The sequence below is a fragment of the Montipora capricornis genome, chromosome 10 (assembly GCF_036669925.1).
Source record: "Montipora capricornis isolate CH-2021 chromosome 10, ASM3666992v2, whole genome shotgun sequence".
Classification (NCBI taxonomy): domain Eukaryota; kingdom Metazoa; phylum Cnidaria; class Anthozoa; order Scleractinia; family Acroporidae; genus Montipora; species Montipora capricornis.
This window is the reverse complement of record NC_090892.1, coordinates 55,328,709-55,353,191: the sequence shown is the minus strand read 5'-3', so window position 1 is coordinate 55,353,191 and position 24,483 is coordinate 55,328,709. Positions and strand designations below refer to the sequence as shown.

General features: G+C 40.6%; 3 protein-coding genes across 8 annotated transcripts in view; 2 read left to right on the top strand and 1 right to left on the bottom strand.

Moving 5' to 3' along the window:
* The window catches only part of LOC138021676 (protein MTSS 2-like), a 40,301-nt gene extending 34,347 nt beyond the window's left edge, over positions 1–5,954 (bottom strand). Inside the window, exon 1 of the mRNA XM_068868623.1 lies at positions 5,842–5,954. The gene's annotated coding sequence lies outside the window, so the exon portion shown is untranslated. The remainder of the gene's footprint in view (positions 1–5,841) is intronic.
* The window catches only part of LOC138021678 (uncharacterized), a 37,516-nt gene extending 19,830 nt beyond the window's left edge, over positions 1–17,686 (top strand). For 2 of the 6 annotated variants that reach the window (XM_068868628.1, XM_068868629.1), the window contains 2 exons: positions 11,073–11,162; positions 15,562–17,686. In XM_068868628.1, coding sequence (XP_068724729.1) covers positions 15,603–16,892 — 1,290 coding nt within the window. In that variant the 5' untranslated portion in view covers positions 11,073–11,162; positions 15,562–15,602 and the 3' untranslated portion in view covers positions 16,893–17,686. Of the gene's footprint in view, positions 1–7,271; positions 7,759–9,051; positions 9,082–9,579; positions 10,132–11,072; positions 11,163–13,067; positions 13,182–15,561 lie in introns of those variants that run through there. The other 4 variants (XM_068868627.1, XM_068868631.1, XM_068868630.1 and 1 more) reach the window with 4 other exon arrangements.
* A 3,455-nt stretch (positions 17,687–21,141) lies between these two features.
* The window catches only part of LOC138021680 (cytosolic iron-sulfur assembly component 2B-like), a 5,901-nt gene continuing 2,559 nt past the window's right edge, over positions 21,142–24,483 (top strand). The window contains exons 1-2 of the mRNA XM_068868635.1: positions 21,142–21,284; positions 23,766–23,971. Coding sequence (XP_068724736.1) covers positions 21,164–21,284; positions 23,766–23,971 — 327 coding nt within the window. The 5' untranslated portion in view covers positions 21,142–21,163. The remainder of the gene's footprint in view (positions 21,285–23,765; positions 23,972–24,483) is intronic.

Here is a 24,483-nt window from a genome sequence, read left to right as displayed (position 1 = left end):
CAGCATCTACTGGAGTAGCAGCAATAAACTTTGATGGTACAACCATTAACGTCGTCGTCGTCGTCGCAGCCACTCGCAAGCGAGTATGGCGGCCAAAAGGATTAGCAGAGCAGAGACTCAAACAAGCCTCATCTACAGGGTCTCAAGGCGCCGTTGAGCAGCAGCCTTTCTCTGCTCACGGCGCACAGCTTCCTCAGTGAGTCGGGTGTTTTCAAAGTGTAGAAAACCTTACCGAGTTGTACATTTCCAGACCTGTCTGTCTGCTGCTAGTTGTTCCCACTCGTTCACATTAATTCCATATTTCAGCAAGGAGTGCTTTAGCAAGTCCTTGTGCCTTTTCTTTGGAGCACCTACTGATCTAGTACCGTGGGAGAGCTGTGAGTAGTATAGTTGCTTTGGTAGACGACAGTCTGGCATTCTACAGATGTGACCAGCCCATCTAAGTCGATGAAGGAAAGCGACGGACTTTAGAAAAGATGTTCTCTCAAATACGGCAGTGTTTGTTACTCTGTCCTGCCACTTAATGTGCAGGATTCGTCTCAAACATCGCTGGTGGTATGTTGCCACTTGTTTGATATGCTTCCGATAGGTAACCCATGTCTCACAACCATAGAAAAGTGTGGGTATGATGATGGCATTGTAAACCTCAATCTTTGTGTTGGATAGGATATCGTTATTGCAGAAAATCCTCTTGCTGAGTTTGTTGTAGGCTGTGGCGGCTGCACTTATGCGACTTTGAATTTCCATATCCAAAGAGGCATTACTGGAAACAGTACTTCCCAGATATTTGAAGTTGTTTACCGCATTGAGTTCTTCACCATTTATTTGAATTGACGGAAGAGAATCTGTAGGTGATGGATAGCCTCGTTCATGCTGAAACATGGTCTCAGTTTTGCTGATGTTGAGGGTAAGGCCAAGCCTGCTATACGCTATACGCAGGATCATATCGATGGTACTACCATTAACACAGCATTAGCAATACCTAACAATACATGTGATTTCCTACCTGCAATATCTGACCAGAAAAGAACACAAATGAGATTTTCACTGTGTGACCTGAACATAATAATAATGGATGAGATCTCAATGGTTGGTATTACACAACTCTCCTCCATATTCATCAACGACTAAAAGATATATTTTGATATTAACAACTCACAGTTTTTTGCTGGTATAAGTATTATTGCTCTTGATGATTTAAATGAGCTTAACCTAAGAAAGCGCAAACGTTCTTTCGACGATCATTGAAAACTGCTCCAATAAAATTAGCCAGACAATCTTGTATTAGCTATACTGTTACGAAAACAAAAAAGAAGAGTGGGAGAAAAATTGAAATCGAGCCTAACATAATCCAGGTGTGGCTTAAAGAAGGAACGATGAGGTTTTAAAAACATTGCAAAGCAACCGGATCTTTCACGCTTCAGAGGAAACGAAAACATTAATTAGACGACTATTTATAAAGCTCGTAAAACTTGTGAATTTTGTGACGATGACGATGTTCCGAATTTCTTGACCGTTTGACACACAAATATAAATGCGCAATTTTATGTAATAAGTTGACCAATCCCCGCGGTCACATTCGCGCTTAAGACTATCCTCAAGCATGCTTGCTTGAGATGTCAGTCAAGCAATCAGTAGCAAAGGCTAGAGTTTTAAGCAAGCACGACGTGGTCACATTGAACTTCGGTTCGAGTTGCGCGCTCGCTGAAAATGGATGAACTGTTTCCCATACTAGTTTCAATCGTTTCTGCTGATGAGGAAGGCGAACGTCTTTCGTCTAAACGTCCAACTGTTCCCGGAACAGTTGCCTGAGCAGGATTACTAGAAACGTTTTGAGCAAAACCTTCGACGAATTTCCGTGGAGACGTAGAAGGTGGCGCAATTAATCGGCGGTGGATATGTTAAGAATTGGTAGCTTGCTTTGCTCGTACGGAACGGGCGATTTTGAACATATTCGAGTACAACGTTAACTGATTCACAGGTACACCTTTAATCAAAACTTCATTACGAAAGATCAAGCTCTCAAATTACAAGCCTCTTTTTTATTGGTCAGCTTTCATGAATTGTTTACCTAACACAGTTCAAGAGCACTGCAGAGCGCTCTTGAGCTGAGCTGCGGATCCTGTGAAGTTTCAGCAACTCCGCCTCTTTTTTAAGCAAGCAAGCAACGCCATGCTTGGTCGGTCACACCTATAACGAGCTAGGAATGTGCTAGGTAACCAAAGTTACACGTAGAGTAGAACTTAATTCTACTTTCGGCAACGGCTCTTGCAACTTGTCTCGCAACGATTTTGGCCGTTGCAAGGCATGTTACACTGTGAAATGTTTCGTGCAACTTGTCCCGCCGCAATGTCGCCCAAACATTGCGAGACAAGTTGCACGAAACATTTCACAGTGTAACAGCGCCTTAAAAGGCAACCTTTGCACTGAAAACGAGCATGAAGTAGAGGCTGACGCGGAGGAATCGTTTCAGAGGCAAATAACCCACTGTCGATATATTAAAATTCAGTCCCAAACAAAAGACACCATCTCGAGGCTCTGGGGAATAAAACCTCGAGATGATGCCTTTTTTTAGGACTGAATTTAAAGATATCGAAATTGGTCTATTATTTCCCCCGCATGAACCTTCATCCCATGTTCGTTCCAGTCCAGTAATTAGCTAATAACCGAACTAGTGATTGGCTAGCTTTGAATTATTGTTCGTGGGAGCATATATCTTGAACAGGGTGATGGCCAGACCGAAAGCTACTATACTGGCTTCCCTAGTCACCGCGCTTACTCGAAATGATTTTCTTAGGCAATATGTAGGCATTTTTTCCCTTTCTATTTGGCTGTAAGGAAAATGCCGATTAGTAAATATTACCAATAGTGCACAAATTTAATAAAGTTGAAAGCTGAAAGAGCGACCCTAGAAACAATATCCTTAATGTATGGTCCCGACGGAAACAGTTAGTAACAACAACAACAACAACAACAACAATATTTACTTTATTGATACAACATTTGCTTCAGTTATGTGTTTCATGCTTTGTGATATATTTTAGACTTTTCCGTCAACAATCGCAGCAAAACATCCGGAGCGGGCAACAACGGCGGAATTGTATCCCTGATTGGGATACATTTGAATTTGATCAGGGGCACGTGACGAAGAATTAATCAATCACAGTGCTCGTTTTGTTGAATGAAAGGCTTGGTATACAATGTTGACTGATGGCAGGGAAATAAGATGAACAACTAATGATTGGCAGGCTTCAATTTCTTTAATGCTATTCTATCTTCAGTCCTTGATAACTCATGTCATAATATAAAACCCAAGAGTCCAGCACTTCAATAATCTTCCCCATTTAGCGCATTTCCTTCCACTGACCGAATGGCGGCTAAGTAATTATTCTTTTGTCTTCATGCTAATCATCCTCACTAGCCTCGTTAGCATGAGCAAAATTCTCAACTTTTTCCGTCAAAGTGAGGCTAGTGAGGATGATTAGCAAAAAGACAAAAGAACAATTTCTTAGCCGCCATTTATGAATACGGTTTTTTACGGAAATATTCTTGAAAGGTTTAAGGCTGCCTCAGATGCGCGGAGGGAGAGTGAAAAAAGCGCTTTTTAAAAATGAATTGCAATATTCAGAGAGAATTGGATGACTCTCTTTTAGTTCTAACAAAGCCCCGGACCAACCAAGACGTGAGGAAAATGCAGAAAAACCACTTCTACTCTCATTTCAATAAGTATTAAATCCTCTGGTCAGCAAGCATCAAATTAAAGCGACCGGCGAAATCCGAGAGCGTGAACGATGAGGGTAGCGATGAAAAAACCTTTAGAACCACTTTTTCAGAGGAGCAGATTTGCGCGCGCACGCGGATTGTTGAGTTGCCATGCGCGTGTGGTAAAACGAAAAGTGAAAGAAAGCAAGTAAACAGTAACTCTCGAGAAAAGGAGGAAGATTTAGCTACACCTTCAAAGAGCTATACGTCTCAAGGTGTGGTCGAGTAACCTTCTAATTATTTAAGTTCTTTTAGTTATCTAGAAAATAAAACAACAACAAAAATCTAGTCGACGCGCGCTGCACGTCCTCAATGCCGATTGTTACATCACAGACAACTTTCGAAGTGTTCCAGTTGTTTGGCAGCGAAGTTTTGTCACACGTTTTGCGTTGTAGAAAAATATATCTTTGCTGCTTTCTTAAGATAGAAAGGTTCGAAAAACTATTCTCAATGCATCAAGATAGGGATCCCCCCTGTGAAAGAAACGTTTCAAGGAAGAAAAGTGAAGAAAGTAATCTGAAATCATTGACGGAAGATTCTTCTCAAAAAGAGATGTTTGACAACTCAGTTGACCGTCAACTTGAACAGAGCATGAGACTGTCGAAGTTCAGCCCCGAAGAAATGGGGGTTTCCAAACAAGTTCCAAGCCTTGGAAGGGCAGATGATAGAACAGTGCTTCCTATTCCTGTGAATGAAATGAAGAAAGCCGGACAGAAACCAAGAAGAATCTTACCACACTTGCCACCAGTAGTTCAGGAACTTTTGCGCTGGAGTATCCATCCGCAACAAGTTTTGCGAGGAGCGGCTTCTGTGAGTCATCTGTTCACTCTGCCGGCGATAGAAGAAGAAACTCTACCGATAGTTCATTTAACCGAGATTACTATGGAGCCGAGGGTTCCGATAGAAAAACGAAGTCTTCCGAGCATTCCGTCGACAGACAACCGAGCTCTTCCGAGTAAAGATCCGAGTACAGAGGGAAAGTCACTATCGAAATCCAAAAATAATTTCCGGAGGCGAATGTTTCCTACTCTTCCTACGATAAAAGAACAAACATCACCCACGCTAACAGAATCAACGCCCATTCCACCGGAAGAAAAAGAAAATCCATCGTTGAAGAGAGAGAGGGAAGAACTGCAGAGCCTCAAAGACACTGTTAGAAAAGAAAGGCGCGCCAGCCCTCAAGCAACCAGTGAAATATCGACGGTTCCCGAGGATCGTCCCAAGGTGAGACGAGCGCATCCAAGGGCACTGTTGGCAGGTAATAATGCGCTGACTGAAGAGCGCCCGTGTGTTCGAGCAAAATTAGCAAGAAGCGGTAAGACAATATTCGAGCCCTCGGAAAGGAGAGCACTGCATTCTTACCCTGTGAACACGAAGCCGGTGCTTCCGGAAATCACAAAGAAAGAGCTGTTGGCGCCAAGACCACCATCTACACCGAAGACGACTGTATCACGAAGGCCTCATCTGAAGATTCTACCCATGGTAAACAGGTCGACACCAAACAACCAGCCACTACAACAGCCAATAATTCAAAAGCCACAGTCGTTATATAACCCGACGGCGAAACGAAAACAAGCAAAGATTCAAGAACCGGTGAACCGCCCACTACCGAGCATTCAATCAGCACAAGAGGCGATCACACCGAAACCACCGTCGTCATCGAAGCCAATCTTCACGCGATCTCGCGTGATGATCCTAGCAACTGGAAAACGACAGTCGAAGGGCATTCAAGTCGATGAAAAGCAAGCTCATTCCAATCTGCGTTTACCGAACTTGCAAAGATTGGTGAAACAACCTCTCTCAAGTGTTCAACTGGAAGAGAATTGTCTCTCGGCAGACGATACTAAGCAAACAGTCAAAGCAAATTCGAAGCCATCGTTGATGAAACGTCAGAGGGGTTCGAAGAAGCATGCGTAGTAAAGAACAATTATAAGATCAACTATCTCTCATTTTCGCTTTCTACTTTAACTACATTGTCTTTATACGAACTCTCAACTACGTCTAGCATGTAATACATATAAACCTAGGGCGGAACATTTCCAAAGTCGAACAGGTTTACAGTTCTGTAACATAGCTTACCTGATACAGCCTGGCAACAGGAAACTTTCACAAGAGAGTAATCCAATCCCATCCCGCCGATGGAGTTTCTGCGTCGGAACGTTTGACTGAGTCAATCAGTTTTCTTGACGACCTTTACTTTTTATGAATAAAAGTATAAAAAGGAACATTAATAGAGACGAAATAAAAACCTTCATACAATCAAGGCAAAAAGATGTAATCCATAGTCGCAGCGTTTTAGACCCGTTTAGTCAGCCCGACATCCAATCCGACATCCACACCTTGCACTGCATTATTTAGACCGCACTCATTTCGTGATAAAAGGAACGTTAATCGTTTTTTGAGTGTGGGCGGCAAAGGGGCTACGGGAAACTGCCATTCTTCCTGACCCCTATTCCCCACCCTGCCCCTCCCCCCCCCCTCCGTTTTTGTTCCTTATTTCCAAAGTAACCTCCTTTGAATTATTGGCCAGCTGTGTAACAAAGCTCCCCTCATTCCGTCCTCTTTTTCTTCTTCCCCTATTCATTCCTCAGGATGGAAAAGTTCCCTTTTCCCATTTTCTCTTCTCTCTTTCGGAACAAATCCAAATCGGCCTGCTCTAGGATTGCCGCTGATCAGCTGAAAGGTCACTGACTTAATACTGACACAATAGTTGTTGGACTGGTACCGAGTTTTGTAGTTCAGGAGAAGTTTCGTGAAGGGAGTCAAGTCGCTTGAGTTTTTAAGTTGTTTGGTCCACCGTATTTTCCACATCCAAATCTAGTCATTCGCGTCGATGTTTCGCGCGCCACTTCGCAGACTATCAACTTAGTAAGTAAGCCTCTTCAACTCAACGTCATCGAAAAAACGTCATTTAAAATTTAAAATTTTCGTCGTAATAGTTCGATGCCTCTGAAACTATTTCTGATTGTACACCTGGTTGCAGAGTGACTGAACTTTAACTTATGAAGCGTTTTCGTTACATTTTCTGTTGTGTGTCAACGTCACTGATAAAACTTGAGATTTGGATATTTCTGGTTGCAAACTCATGGAGAACGGAGAAGAAATGGACAAAAGCATTGTGCAGAGCACGTAAACTATATCCACTGTTGGAATCCCGGTTGAAGTCGCCGATTCGGAGATATTAAAGGCCTTGTTGAATTTTCTGAAGCTTACTTCCCGATCTTGCTCAAGAAAAAAGTTATTGAGAGGTCTGGGTCCATTCTACGATGACATCACAAACTGTTTCAATGCTAATTAGTTTGTGACGTCAAGTAACCCACGCCTCCCTGCTTCTGCTGTGTTTGCGACAGAACAATGAGGCGCTTTTAACTTGTACGGTATATGAAGGAAAACGATAAAATATTTTCGAAGGTGGAGATCATTAGTAAAATATTACTGACAACAAATGGTCAATGTTAACAGGTGCCGTGATAGAACTTGTTAGTTAATTGACATAAACTTTCCCGGAGGGTCTTTAGCGCTAATTGAAATGATCCATTAGCACTTCTGCAAAAAAAAAACAACTGCATTTAAAAGAGAAAAACAAAACTCAAAAACCGTAAATTGAAAGACGAAAAACGCAACTTAGATAATTGGAAGTTAATGGAAAATGTTAATTTTAGTATTTAGTTTCATGGACATTAACGGCGTCAAGTGAAGTGTGCAATTTGCATTGCAAGTTCAACCTGCTGTTTCAAATGGCATGCAAGCAAACTTCAAACGCACGAAACAGAACAAACGCATCGGAGCTTGAAACAACTGGACGAGCAGGAAATAGAACACAATTAACGAGCGAGTAGTCTGAATAAACTCGAGTCAGTACTTAGTAACAAACAATCAACGACAAAAACAATTCTAGGAAACAAGCTGAAGACCAGCTGTTTTAGTGAGGGATCAATTCAGCAACTTCCAATTGCGATAAAAGCAAATTAAAAGATCCTCGGCGTCAGTGAAAAGGTATTGTGCATTACCAACTACTTAGTTACAACGAAATCTAGCTAAATTTGCTGGTGTATCTACTAAATCATTATTGTCAAACATGCACAAATTCGAAGGGAACTTTTTCGCTTAACATATCTGATGCCACAACACTGACAATTATTACAGCTTCATTCCATTTTCAACCGGACAGACTCAAACTCTTATGCCTCGTTACAAATAACTTGCTGGTGATAGCTGCTGGTGATAGAAATGAACTGACAAGAAAATCTTGAAAGGAAGGATCTCTTTCCCGGACAAGTGAACGTTTAGAATCAACGGCGTACACGTTCGCCGATTGGAAGCAAATATATATTAATAAATGCAAGAGAAATGAATTTCCTCGACAATAATTTCCCTGTGCAACAAGTGAAACTTAACAATTCTTCAGACATCAAAAGGTTAAGTTGCTAAGGGAAGGTAGTCTTTTTTGGCAAGGAAAAAATTACTCCATGTCGCTTCTATTTTGTATATACAAGCAAAGCTACCAGTCGAGATTAATCTAAATTCTTTTACAGGTGTCGAAAAATTACTTATCAAAAAACTATCTTCTCCCAACTAACATAATTGTCTCTCTCGACCCGTGCCCGCATTCGCCTATATTTTGATGTTTCCGCGCGGGGTTCTGGTATAAAATCAGTCTCCGGTGAGGATTCGTCACTTAAGCTACTCGAACTTGAGCCGACAACTACATCACTATATTCGCCCTTTGGGTTCGGGAACCACCCGAGGTCTTCATCTTTCTCTGGACTTGTGCTTTCACTTGTTCCCGCAGCCGATGTGCCATCAACTGAGTCAGAGGAGTAGCGGGTATCCTTTTTAGAATGGCGAGTCGGCAAACAGCCACAACAGCCACAAGTTGCTCCATCAGACCTCATGAAATCCTCGCATTCGCCACAAGCACATTTCCCTCTTTCTATTCTTCGTACATCCTTGCCCATTTTCAAGTTTTCACCGTACAATCACACGCCACGCAATTAACTACTTTGTGCGCAGATGAACGCGGTTATATGAGTAACACTTCCAGTTTGTTATTTCCACTTCCGGTTATTTTTGTCTTGGATAGGTTGAGGAGGGTGGGAGAGGGTCAGATGTTTTTGTTTGAGTATTTTTGAAGGGTCATGCGTTAATCCATTCCAGGAAGTGGGAGGGCTACGTCTTTTTTCGCAAAAAAATTCTCAAATACCCCGGCCCACCCTCCCCAATAAAAAACGTACCTTCCCTAATAAAGTACAATGTTTCAGCAGACGTTTTCCATGTGGCTGAATGCGCGTGGCCATTCCTTTCTGCCAATCATTTTGGGTGGGTGAGTTTTGAGATAACTGAGAATTATGAAAGTCCTCTGACTACTACTAAAATATAAACATATACTGCATGATCTATAAGTTAAGTTTTACACGATACATTTTAAATGAATAAAATGACGCTAGACGCAAACGAGGCAATGTTCCTAAATTTACGGATTTGCTCTCAATAATAGAGTTAATAAAATTATCCAGGTGCAATAGTGAGCTAGTTTCTTGGTACTAAGGCGAAAGGGCAACAGGCTAGGTTTCGGACCTGTAGAAGACCTACATACAGTGAGAGAAAAATGGATCCAGGCTTTCAAAATCTATCTCGCGTTTAATTAGACAAAACGAAATAATAGTCTCGGTTGCAAAACCAGGCGATTCTACCTTCTTTAATGGCAACTGCTACATATCACTCCCAATTCTTGGTTTGCACCCACGTGACACGGCCGCCATGTTGGATGGCAATACAATACAACTGATTTCTTTTCGCAGTTTTTGCATAACAATAAAGCTTAGTTCCCAACATAGCCACCATGACGTCACAGGCAAACCAGCGATTCATAATTTTTTTTCATTGCGATTTCAACCGAAAGCAATTAATTAACAACTGTAGTTTTATTCAAACCATTCTAGAACTCTTTGTGTTGTTGGTATAAAAGTTTATTCCCTCTGCTGCTCTCAATTTTGGCTCAAAATTTTTTGTTTCAAATACGCACTAACTCGCTGGAGTATTGATTCAAAGTCAAAGTAACTTAATTCATGGACAACAACGAAAGTGTTGTCTTTCCATAGTTGGCGGGCATGACGATAGGCAGAGATAAACCGAATGCACTCAGGGGCACCCAACGTCAATTTTCGGAAAATATCTGTTAATTCGGAAGACGATTTGAGATCTAGAATTTTCGAAAGATTTGTTGTAAAATTTTTTGCTTGCCTGCCTGTCCTAGGATTTTCGAACATCTAGAAAATGGTATAATTGCCCATTTTTAACGAATTTTTACCCTAAAAAGGTCACCTAGAATTTTGGGGAGCTGTTTCTTTGGCTGAAATTTTCGAAAAGGTAAGTTTTAATCCTTATAATTTTCGGATCACAAGACTTTCAGCTAGGAAATCCGAACAGATGAAAAATGTTTTGGGGATAAAAATATGCCTATATCTACCGTTTAAATACTAAAATACTTTTGACAATGCTATGTCTAAGCCGGGTTTTGAACTACATTCTCGTTGGGTGCCCCTGTGCACTGAGCATCGTGATAAGGGCATTTATAATTCACGCATTCACATCGTTCATTTCTCGCGCGGATACATTCAACACCATTGCTACCACGCAAGACGTACACAAAAAACATGTTTATATCAGCTGAGACCTTTAAGAAAATGAGGACAGTTTGAAGGTGCTAATAGAGCTGACAGCAGGCGAATATTTTTCGATTATCTTCGGTGTTGGTACTACAACATTTCCGACACTGAAGAGTATGGGGCGCTAAATTTCGAAATGGTATTCAACGCTTTATTTTTTATGTATATTGTGGTTTTTTTACTATTTACAAATGTTACAAGAGTTGTTGTGCCATTTATAAGTAACATATTCAAAGGCATTCTTGATTTATAAAACGCAAGATAAGCAACACTTTATGCACCACAAATTGAAGGCCTGCTTGGTTGATTTGCTTCTTTCCAATTAACAAGTACGATTAACACGTACATAGCCCGCTTTACACTAACACAAAAATCTGGCACGACACATCGAAATCTCAGACCGTACCCATACTTTTCATGCACGGGACGGTATATTTTTCGTGTGTAAACAGAACAAACAGAAGGCTTATTTAGTCACCCGTGCCAGAACGTATAGAGGCGCCGAGTACATCTCTGGAGGTGTGCTTGGCACTCCAAATATTGGTACTGCTGTGCCACGATTTTGGAGTGCCGTGCCAGTTTATGCGTGTGCGAAAGAGCTTTCATTTAATTGTTGCTAAACTCTTACCTATTATGCTGCAGAAACGTATGCCAGAAAACAGCTACATAGCAGAGAAATCCTCAAAGAAAAAGACTGAGGAGAAGCATGGTCATGAGGATCTTGAAACAAAGGTGAGTTTACTGACACGATCAACTTTCTGCACCGGCAATGTCCCCTCTATTAACTTAGCTTTCATTGAGGTCGGAGTAAAGGTCAACCGTATGATAGCATGTTCTTGAAAATGAGCCACTCAGACGGCCAGGAACCTGGAGGGTGCATGGCTCACGGTCCGACTGACTCGACAGAATTTGGTAGTTTTTGCAGAGTTGATAAAAGTAAATTGACCCATGTACCATACGGAGATTTAAAAAATAACGTTTTTAACAATTATTCCTCGAGCCCGAATGGGCTCTGAGTCAATAGCCCATGAGGCCGAAGACCGAATGGGCTATTGACTCAGAGGCCATGAGGGCGAGAGGAATAATTGTTAAAAACGTTATTTTTAAAATCTCCGTATGGTACATGGGTCAATTTACTTTTATCCAACGAGTTGGTCAAAAAAATATCGAGACAAAATATCTTTCGCTCGTTAAAGCTAGACTTTAATTGTTGTTTTTGTTATCAAAGCTGGCGCTTTTCGCTACTAGTGGGCTATAACAAATAGCCTACTAGTAGCTCAACCAATCAGAACGCAGCATTGATAATAGACCACTAGTTGGATTTTACTAATTTACGATAGCTCTTCGTAAAAGAGGACGCCTCAAGCCCTAACGTCAGTTTTTCAATCCCCTCTACGGAGTCAATTTACTGTTATCAAGATCCGTTCATAAAACCAAATGTCGTGGCTTCTGTCAGTTAGAGACTAGCTTCATCGACTGATTGACTTACGGCTTACTACATAGTGACTGACTGACTGAATGATCAAGTCATCAGAGATTGCTCGATAGACACTTAACATAGTGCAAAATAACACGACGACATTCAATTCCACGAAAGCCAGGAAACACTTATAAAGATATCGGCGTAAACTCGCGCAGCACATGCAACATGCTGGAACTATGCAAATAACTTTTAAGGTGGCTTCATCTCAATACTTATAAATAAAAATATAAATTACAATCGCTTTATTAAGGTTCCATGCTTAGCCGAACAAGAGCACTCTACGAGTTGGGGAGATTGTAAATCGAATCAAACAAAATCACATGAAATTAAAGCAGATCAACTGTTGCTTCTTGATGGAAGGAGAAAACTGCATTACCTGGAGGAGAATTTATCCCCAGAGCCGGGTGAGAAAAACAAAAAATTCAACCCACTTATTACGCGACTCCCTCCGAGAATTGAAGCCGGGACATATACAATGCTTTAACCGCTGCGCCAAGCCTGCTTCCCCTTGGAATTGCATAATTTCGTCGGATTAGTCTGGGGATTACCTGCATTTCATTGCCGGTTTAGTGACACCATCATGGCTTCAGGATCGTCAAGTGAAAGTAAATCATTCTAAGAAAAGTACCCATACAAGTTTTTAAACGCTTGAAACTTTAAAATAAATTGAAATAGCTGTATTTCGAGAGCTCTGCGCTATTCCTTGGTAACCACAGCAACCAGAAAACAATCGAATCTCAGCATTCGTTCAAGTTGATTGTGCGAACCGGAGGTGAATTGAAAAGGGTGCTTGTCCTGCTCGAGGAAAAAAATGTTTACAAAATAAGCCTTTTTCGCATTAAGATTCTCTCAAATGAAATTGATGATATTAACTAGAGGCAGTGATTAGGATTAGAATATCTGGCACATTGCTCCCCCAACAACATTTTGCCTAAATCCCTTCACTCACAAGAAATAGCTTGCGGTTTAGCAGGAAAATTTCTTATTATTTCGATTTGAGCCAAATTATAAATGATTTAAGAGGCTTAATGGATTCGACGCCAACTTTTGTACTTTCTTTTATCCTGATGCAAAGTGCCTGTAGCGCTGTCTTGAAAATAAATAATAGTATGCAGGAAAAACATAATAAATGGCAGGTGCTAAGCTAACAGGAACCCACACTATCATGAAAACTCTCATATATTAAGTGACTTTTGGTGAACGAATTCGGCGCCTCTCCAGTCCTCGCAGAACGTAAAAGACAGCAGAAAATTCACACTCATTTTTCCGTAAGTCTTTTTTGAAACGTTTCTGTTTTAAACAACTACGAGCGCTTATTGCCAATCTCCTTGACGACACAGAAAAAACGTGCTAAATACGTACGATAGTCTCAGCAAATGATTCAAAGCCTTCTCAAGTCGAGAAGATTAATTTCCTTTCATAAGAAGGTAGTAATTCAAGTTGAGTCTAGTATTTAACTGGCTTCTTAAAGAACCAAATTTGAGAATCTGAAGGAGTCTCAAGATGTGCTTATTTGTAAATTCTCCTGAAACAAACTATGCAACAAAAGTGATCTTTAACTTGTTAGAGCTTGAGTCGTTCTCTATTATTAACTATAGACTATCGAATTTTTGTATGTTAAATTTTCAGGCCGAATATAAAATTCTACTGGCATAACAGTTATCTCCAACAAAGTTATACGAAAGTCTCACACATTTCCCAACTGATAACGTCAATTCAAATATCGACGAGTTATCTCCCTTGGCAGGAGAAATTTTTGTTGTAAACTGACTTTAAGAAAGAAAACCCGTTGAATAATGCAATGGATTATGAAAAGACTGACATAACTGTAAAATTTCGTAAAACCCTGCATTAATATTCAGCTTTGGTTATTTCTACGAAAAAGGCAGCAAATGAAAAGGAAAATTCGACAACTCGTGGTCACCAAGTCCATATTAAATTTCCCAGAGGTGTTTTTTATATAAAACATAGGGATCACAATATTTTTTTATTTTCCTAAAACTGAAAACCTTTTTCTCCTTAACGCCGTCATATATGAATGTTTAAAGAGAAGAAATGCCATAGAGCGATAGTTCAGTTCCCGTCTAGAGTTTCAGATTCAAGTTACTGAACACGGAACGCCATTAAAAGCCTAGATATCTATGGGTCCATTACATTTTCATGACATAGAAAATCAGTTATTAGTGCATGGAAAATAAGCCTATAAATTAACTGCAGTACTTGCCTGCCACAAAACTATTACATTAGTACAAACTTCAAGAACTTTCCCTTATAAACCCTTTACAAAGAACTAAGTATCAACGGCTACGAACGAATAAATAAAAACACTTCATTCTGTCCTGGCTTTCTTTATTGGAATCATTACATCCAGATAATTTCAATCTGAAAGCCTTTAGAATGAAAAATCAATAAAAACACCTTGAGGTACGCAGGCTTTTTTCCTAATTAAGTCGCACAAAAATAGAAATGATCACACCTGCTTAGACCTAAAAACTGACAGATTCCACGGAACACTAGTGTGAGCATAACAAAGAAAGCGACACTGACAAATAGCAACTGAGAAATAACTGTCAAAACTTCATAGTTAATTTTGCTTGCAATCGCATTACAATACTTCTTGAAATTCTAGATGATTTAACTCTTAAGGATGCTCTGTATCTATACAATAAAACAATTGCACAGATGTCTTTTCAGTGATTTTATAGGGTCTCTAGTTTGCGCGACTGAAACACGAGCCAAAGACCACAATATCGTTTGCTCGAAAGAGACTGGAAACTGAATACCATTCTTCCTCTTAGAGACCCATACAAGCCCTGATCTTCGGCACTATACTGACACTACCTCACCCTAGTAAGTTTTCCCTAGTCAGACGCCAAACCGATTCTCCGGTCAATTTATGGAGAGGTATTTTCTCCTAGTTTTTTCAGGAAAAAGAAATCAATTAACTGAAAAACGATTTCAAAGTTCACTCAATGAATACTCAGTACTTCCTCCAAAAAGTGATCAGTTTGATTTCGGGTTCATAATATACAATTCGTTCACTGCAACTAAACCGGCAACATTTTATGACCAAATCCCTAATTTCCGACAAAACGTGAGCAAACGAGTCTCAAAGAAGGAATTTGCAATTTCCTTTTAATTCTTATCTAAATTGCACCAAATTTTAAACGAAATAATGCAGTCAAGGTGCCGCCTTAGATGATAGACATGGGCTTTAAGATCATTAATTCCTTCAACTCGCTGATTCAATTCTTCGTCACAACCCTTCGGAAACTTTGTCGACGATAATCTCTTCCGATTTGTTCAAAAATACCGCTCTCTGAAAGCTTGGTCGAGTCAAAACAGCTAATACTCGTGGATGCATGCAACAAGCACTGTAAAAGTCTATCAGATCTCGAAAGTTGCTATAAAAATTATTTTTAGCATAAAACGCTCAAATGATCATCACCTCTTTATAGACCCAGACAGTTATAATGCTGGCGACTACATTTAAGAAACTTAATCAGTATTTAAGATGTTTTCATAACTGATACCGAGGTGTCCTACTTTTTAGACAATTAAAGTTTATTATTTTTTTCTCTTAAGTGACTTCCTGTGAATTTCATTTCGTCTCTGTGAATGTCTTGCCATCTTACTACCTTATTTCAGGTTTCCGTCTGTACGTGGTTTCTTCCCTCGAGGGGCAAAATATGACCAGGGTCCAGTCCAACTGGGAACAAAATCAATGGCGTTCCGGTCATCTAAGGCACTACCAGGTACCAGTACCTTGCGAAAAGGGCCCCAGTAGAAATTCATTGCTGCAATGCAATAGAATGCCAGTGAAGATTAAAAATCTCGAGCACAGCATTCACCAACTACGCTTGAAGCAGCTTAGGAGCACTATAGAGAAGAATTTGAATAAAAGGAAGTCTACCTCTCCTTTTGTAACGAGGGTAGAAATAATAAAGACCAGGAAAAAGAAGCGATCTAAATCGACTGATTCCGTATCGCCAAGGGAAACAAACACAAACAAAGGAGTCAGTTTTATTATCACGAACAACAAAAAACAAGGTGACAGCTGCTCCGCTAGAAACGCTCTACTTTGTGAAACTATGGATACAAGACAGGCGGATATGAACGACGAAAATGCGCTTGAACACAGCGATTTTGCGGAAGCCTCGGAAATAACAGGGTTGGAGATGGACGTTTCCAAAGAGAGCACAAATAACCTTTATCTCCCTGAAATACCAGATGAAGAACGTGAAAACGTGGAATATCTAATAAAGTGCCTTAACCGAAGAATTCGGAATCCCATTAAGGAATACCACAGGCCTGTAAGCTCAAGTCGCCCAACGGCTGCATACGCAAGGCCTACTAAGGGAGAGATAGCTTTAAGCATGAAGGGACCAGTGCTACTGCCTCCTGTTTCGAAAGCTGTCAAGGCCGCTTCAACTCAGGCTAACGAAAAGGAAACACGATTAGATGTGGAATCGCTTAGATCCAAACTACCGCACAGTATGAGCGCACGAAATAAGTCAGCAATTTCGTCGGAAAGCGATAGTGTAGTCGCGAAAGGTCGGAATGTGTACGGCCATCGTGCAGCCATGTGGTCTGGGCACGGGCGTGTACAATACGATCCACTTGACAGAAACAACCGTCTGTGCCATTCATGCCGGCAGCAATCAGCAATGTTCGAAGTGGGAATTACGGGAGAACGGGCGAAAACTGCGGTCTGTGGGGAAAATAAGCAAAAAAATACTTGCGGCCATTCTGCAAAGCAGCTGAGTCAATCGTCAACGAAATCACGAGCCAGGAAAGTGATAAATCGCGACTCGAGGGTCAAACAACACATTTCCTCGCACAATGGAGTAAAATACCCTTATGAAATACAGGTCAATCTTGATCGACTGAAATCATACGATTACGGGTCGCCAGTTCCTCCGCCTTCCCTGTCCAACTCAGATGATGAAGACACTCAAGCAAGAACCATTCACGGATAAAACTAACTGACCGACACAATGGGATTACACTAAACACAATTAGAAGTCAATAAGGAAACGCTCCAGTCCGCTGCCGGAGGCCCAGTGGTTTAATCCCGGCCGGAAACAACACTCGGAGCTTAAAATATGACCTGCAAAAGAATTAGGCGCCACTTATCATTTGACAACCCCTAATTGTAAAACCCAGACCTATTTGACAAGGACCACAACATGTAGTTCTCAAGAGCACCCAACGAGCAAATTAAGCAAAAAGCCTTTGGGAGACATTTCTAGGCTCCCTGTAATGTATAAAGACTGTCTTAAGAGATGTTTTTATCACCTAGAAGAATTTGATCTGTTCGGATATCTTATTTTAGGGAATGATATCTTCATTTCAGAAATTGCTAGCTGAACGTTACCTTCTAAGAACTTCCAACCGAACCATTTGCTCATCCGAAACTGCTAGGAGACCTTATTAAGTGACAAAATTGCAAAAATATCCCTTCCGAAAACGCAAGGGACCACTTTTCCCATGGTTGCAAATCTTTTAGGTGATGTTTTAGTAAAGAAATCTATAGTTGTCTGGGAACGCAGAACCGAAATTCTTAGAACAGTTTGACTCTCCCGAACACATATTTCACCAAAGATTATCGTTGGGCGCCCCCGAATTCTGATCTTATGCGCCAATCTTAATGTTTATAATTGCACATTGCAGTCACTATCTAAGACCTCGATAGTTAAGATCCTACAGACAGTTAGTAATGATAATCATTAGTACTGTAAAGCCCCCTTGGGGAGTGCTAATAAAATTTGTATTGAATAGTATAAGCCACAGATGAGTGAGTTACCTGCTAGTGATTTAAGGCACCAAAGTTGCTTATAACTACTTGCAAGTGCAGATAGAACGTTTTTTGTTATACCCGGGATAAGGTGGAATCAGACCATATTCATTATCATTTCGGACATCATGAAAACCTCATCCAATAATATGACCGTCGGACTTCAAAGAAACCACAAGGAACGTAAAAGACTAGGAGCTCAAATCCCCGATGTTATTCCGGCGGTAATGTTGATTGAGGGTGGGAAAATGCTCGAAGATATTACATGCATCAGCTCTCTAAGATAGGACGTGGTATCAAAACGAGGGGGAATTAGATTGTTGGAAGAACGCTAGGTCCGCTTACCTATTCCGGTTTAAAAAAAATTCACAAGACGTAGCACTTAGAGTCTCTGGTAATCAAATAGGGGAAGTCAAAAGGAAATTGCGCATATGATCAGGGGGTGAGCTATTGAGCAAAAATGTTCAGTTTTCTAGCAGCCAGGGGACTCCCCCCTGGATGGGATGCCAGTGCATTGCAGTCATATAACAGGCATATATCAGGCATATAACGGTACAAATACTCTTAGTAATTGTCGCATAACAATAATAATAATGATAATGATAATAATAATAATAATAATAATAATAATAATAATAATAATAATAATAATAATAATAATAATAATAATAATAATAATAATAATAATTGTCGCTGCTAATCACCGTCGCAAAGTACAGCAACGACGCAGCTCAACAAGGTCGAACCGAAAGCATACAATGACGTCTCTGGCAGCCGCTATACGGTCCATGTGTGACCTTGGAGCACAGCTTACAGCCAGCTGGAATCGGCTGTATGCTGTATGCTGTATTGCTAGTCGGTTCATGCTACAGAAACCGGAGATAAGCGCCGGCCTGATGGGCCTTCTAGGCTCGTAACAGACTTCACCTTAGAGCATTGAACCGGAATCGCACTCGGAGTTCACGGGTTCGCCGAATACCGTTGGAGCCAACTGAATTTTCTGGTGTCCATAAGAGACAATTGCTTACATTGTCCAGAGTTTCTCTCTTTCGTCTATAGCCTGCACTTCAAATATATACATTTCCTTCCTATTGAATGTTCAAGAGCACAATATGGATACTAACTGAAGATGATGAATTGATGAATGAATGGTGCTTGAGTACACGTCGGGAGCATTGCCTTTCGCTGACTGGTCTTTCCACTTGTTTGACCGGCTTTAGAAAATTCAATCCCGGGGGTACTCCCAGGGAGGGGGGGAGGGTACTCCCAGAAAAATTGAGTGGGGATGTGCGGCCCGCTTCCTGAAGCCCCTACCCTATTTCAAACCAAAACCTGCGATTTTCCTACCTTATTTCAGACCTGACCAAAAATTTAATACCCTATTTTAGACCTATTTCAGTTGTTACACGGTTGGCTTACTAATTTCAGAAGGACTTTTTCGATAGTCTTATCGCCTTATGATGACTGAAGAAGCTTCTTCTAAAAATCATACTCAATTCAAGACTTGAGTAAACAAACCATACCCTATTTCAGACCAAAATGGCTAAAAAACCATACCCTTTGGGGCCGCACATATGTACATACGGTTACCTATAACCTATATAGCCCATATTATTATGGGCTATATAGGTTATAGGGGGACTACGCACCCCCCCCTCCTCCACCCACCCGGGAATTCATTGAACCCGCTTGAGCCTTAGCGGTTTGTGTGTAAAAAAGCTCCTGATTGAAGCCGAAAGCTTGGCTGTAGTTTCCTTCATAGCTAAACACTTGTCGACAATCTTACACAAACACCTGTGCATTTCCTTCGTCCAGCGGAATGCTGAGTGCACTTTTGTTATCACCATGAAAACCTATACAGGTATTCGCAGGCTAATGATTCGCTAGCTTGCGTGACAGACATATTTCCGGTTTTCGTTTCTCTTCACCTTGTAGCATGCAAACAGGCTCTTCCGTTGAAATGGTTCGCGTTCGAAATATAAGCGTAGTAACCAAGCCCCCATATTTCGACTGAGCGTCATTTCAACGGAAGAGCCCGCTTGCAGGCTACTCTTCATCGAAAAGTAACGTGGAGAGAAACGACAACCTGAAATAAGTCTGTCACGCAAGCTACTGATTATCAACTTTATCCGGTAGTTTCCCTTGCCAATGAAGAGTTAGTTTCTAAAGAGCTAAACTGCGCATAATTCGTATGAATGGCGTGTAACGTTATATGCCTCCTTCTTCAGACGATGCCGCTTACTACAAGAACACAATATAGTGGCCTGGTATTCTGCTGTTAGACTGTGGTGTCACGTCGGTGCGGAGTGGAACACGAAAATTTAGTTTCATCAGAATTGGTAGAGGTTTAATCAACAGAGTTGATAAAGGTAAATGAAACAATGTGTGCACGATTTGTGACCTGATGTTTCGAGCGTTCACCCTTCGTTAAAACGTTAGTCCTTCGTCTTGTTACTGCACGCCAGCAGGAAATCTGCTGAGCCAAATCCCTGAATATCAGGAAGGTGACGACCTTTTATAGTAAACCATTAACGTTTCAGCTACAGTGTCAAAGGGATGTCGTATAAAATTGTCCCACCATTAATTGTGTTTGGGCTTCGCCCGCGTTCCTCCCCCACGCACTCCCGTAGATACTTAAACAAGGAATGGCCTACAATAATCTACAATGAGCTACCATGACCTACAATGACCAACGTTGTGGATCGTTGTGGATCGTTGTGGGTCGTTCCGGGTTTTACTGACTACGCTACAATGACCTGCAATGATCTACAATGACCTAAAATGAGCTACAACGACCTACAGTGATCTACAATGATCTACAATTAGGGGCACCCAACGATAATCTTCGGTGAAATATGTGTTCGTAAGAGTCAAACTGTTCTCAAAATTTCGGTTCTTCGTTGCCAAACAGCTACAGATTTCTTAATTAAAACATCACCTAAAAGATTCGCAACCGGGGAAAAGAAGTCCCTTACGTTTTCGGAAGGGACATCTTTGTAATTTTTGGCACTTAAAAAGGTCACCTAGCAGTTTCAGATGAGGAAATGGTTGGGCTATTAATTAACCATGAAGAGTAAAATTATCTGATTTCTTACAGGCGTTAATGCGAGACTGTGTCGATTATCGAAAAAGAAAAAAACAAGAACACGAGTCTTTTCTCGTGTTAGCAACATCATTTATAGATAATCATCTACTGATAATAGGACCGTCATATATTTGAATATGACGGTCAGTTTTGGCCATCATTTATCAATTGCATAAGTACGATATGGTTGAGGAGAATATATAATATTGGATTTTTTTATGCCAGTGGCAACGATGGTAAGCTTAATAAAAAGAAGAAGCTTGTACTCACGTCTGCAGGGAGAAAGTCGCAACCATTCATTCTTGTTTGGTGAGAGATCTGGGGTTGACTGTCCCATCATTCAACTGGAGCTTTAAGCAAGAAACAAAATGGCGGCTACTTTGCAAAATGCAAACCCTACTATCTTTCTGGCGAAAGAAGAGCGAACCGTTCTCCCTCAGGAAGAGGATGATGATGTGGTGGACAAGATAGATGAACGGGAAGTATTTGATATCCTTTTTATTGGTTTGGTGGGTATGGTTACGCAATGTGGAACCCTACTTTTTGGAGAATAACTATTTGCAAGCATGCCCGATCTTGCAGCTGTTAAAAAGTAAACAAAACGCAAAAGCGTTATAGCCTTAAGTAAGCTTTCTTTGCTTTCATTCTGGAGTTAGCGGCTAAACTATGGAATGCTGGGCTACTTTGAAGCAAGTATTGTTTCAGTGGCTAGTCAAATACACCCTGTTACTTTACTTTACTTTACTTTAATAATTTCACATAGCAAGATAGATACAAAAGAGCATTAAAACAAGCTATGAGGGAGAACCCGAAACAGGAATTACTTCCCTAACAAGCAGGTTTCCCAATAAGCAGAAATATAATAAACGATAATATATGTATACAATGAAAAATAAAATAATACATAATATATATATATATATATAATAACAATCTAGTCAGTTTAATTATGTATCATGCGTTCATGCGCTCTGTTGGCAGAGCCTCTCTTTTGCTTGTTCGATTTTGGCGTTCTCAAGAAAGACTATGCATGAGTAAGGTCTTTATTGAGTATGTGCTGCATGGGGCAACCCTAAAACCCGGAATCCAGAATCTGGAATCATAGGTCATTGTTTTACCAATACAGAGAGTAAAAACTATCCTAAACTTTCATAAAAGCTAACCTTAGGCCTAAAAATGTTTGTTTAGGCCTAATTAGGCCTAAGGTTAGCTTTTATGAAAGTTTAGGATAGTTTGTACTCTCTGTATTGGTAAAACAATGACCTGTGATTCCAGATTCCGGATTCCAGGTTTTAGGGTTGCCCTGCTGCATGTTGCCAGGATACAGTCTCGAACCCAAGCCTAATATTCCATATCTCGTCGCCATCTTGGTTTTTCACTGTACAATGGGCTTAATTATAACCATCAGTTTGAACACTAAACAGATGCTCCCTCTGGAAAAACCAGTTTGACAAGAGAAAACAAGATTGACTAGTCCAAAAGTTCAGGCTGCGGCGGCTTCAAAGAGTTGACGTGATTCCGGCAGAGCTTCCTTTTCTTCTCCTAAGTAAAGAAGACAACAAAACATGACAAAAGGAGGCTCTGCTCACAGGGTGGTAAAATTAAACAAGCATTTTAATACTCTAGTGGCTCTGCGGCTCGCCAGACACGACTGATGAGTCACGGAGGCTTGATGTGTAAGCTGTCGACATCTTTATGCTTCAACTCATGAGCAAACCAATGTTAAAACCTATAACATAGTCCATGTACATCAAATTGTACCGTAATCACAAAAACGGTTGCGAGGCCTGTGAAGCTACAATTGGCGTCAAAATTGTTGAGACACTCTTATCCTGTAGAGTCGATTTCAAGCTTGGTGTGAAAATGGCCCCCTTCCCCCCACCCCCAGGACAATGTTGTGTTTTTTGCTGTTTCTTATGAGCCTTGTCAACAGCAGTACAACATTGATTGGGGTGGGGAGGGTTATCCTGGAAACATACTTTTTGGACAAGTTTTCTTTGCAAACAATGTGTCGTTGCCAGTGTGCTCTGTTGGCAACTGTCAACTAATTTTGTCGCCGATTGTAGTATACACTGACACTCAAATCATGCAAATGCAAACTGCAGCTCACCTTCTGCCAGTCAATAGATCAATTTACAATTCTGTACTCAGGTACCAGGCCTTTGAATAAAAGCGAGCCTGGAGATGACCTTGCTTTGAAAGAAACCTCATTGCTTTTGTTATTTAAATCATGTTGTTGTAATGCGAACAAGTTTCTATTTACGTAAGAAAAACAGTGAGGTTTGTATCAAAACAAGGTCAATTCCAGCCTCTCTTTTTTCAAAGACCTGGTAACTGAGCACAGAACTGTAAAATGGTCTATTGCAGTAAATTGTATGTTATGTAGTAGTCAATGATAATTATTCTTTAGTGCCTGCTGAGGAACAAGATACTGTTTGACAAATATATAATTATCTTGATTATAAATTATTGCAGCAAACAGTGTTTCCATTTCGGGTTGGTATACTCAAGGTTTTTTTTAACCTATGCTTTGCCATCCTTGCTCAGACCTTGAAAAAGAGTGCAGTCTTATTTGCAAAATATGGTAATAACAATTTTCCATACAGTTCAACTTCTGCTCAACTCTGGTATGGAATAAAACAAACCTTCAAGAGAAGCCAAGAGAGCATAACTCTGAATACCGTAAAGCTGCGTCCTGAATCAACTAATTGGTTGAAATTAGCAACTGAAAATAGTTGCCCAGTAAAATGCACGGTGTATGATGTTGGGCAGGTTGCATTCACAGGTGATTGATTAGAAATTTGGAAAATTCTAGAGTTCCAAAATTGCAGGTGCTACATAGTCTGACACTTTGGCCAATTCCTGCTCCAAAGTGGCAAATTATTTTCCTGTAAATTCAGCATAGTACTGCATGCATGTGGGTCAAAATTGTAAACAAAACTTGTTTCAAGATTTCCTTAACTAGCATACATCTTATTCGCTCCATCAATGATCCTGAGCATCCACTTACATTGGAACAGTTAAATGTTGTTGAACAATCATTGGTGGAAGTAGATGATGATAAAGGTTATGTCAAAGTACTTTTCACTCCTACAATACCACACTGTAGCATGGCAACACTTATTGGACTGGCAATACGCGTTCAGCTTCTTAGGTCACTACCAGACAGATTTAAGGTATTTTTAAAAATACTAGGCAGCCATTCATAGTAACCCTTTCACCCTGAAGCTGCCCTCATTGAAGAGTAATATTTGAGGTCGGATTCAAATGTCACACTTCTGCTGTATTGAATTCAATTGGATTGAGTTCGACAAAAATTCTACAGCTAATCCAGACATCGAGTTTAATTATTGTGCCTCATTTACATGCACCTGGTCAGCGATAAAAAAAAAAAATAACAGCTGACTTCAATGAGCTCGAAACTTGAGCCTGCCATATAGTCTCATTTTACTGGTGACATTTGCATACATGGAGGGGTGAACGGTCGTATTGTCGTATGGTGACCAAAACCAAATTTTCTCGCACAGATGGGTTACCATATTTTCTTACCCATGGTGCTCTGCCGTTTGTGTCTAGGCCTAGGGAAAGGGTTACAGTCAAAACAGCTCAAGCATTCCTCTGATGAGCAGATTAATGAGTTCACTATTGTAAATTTGATTTCAGTAATCATTTCAATAATCTGTTCGTC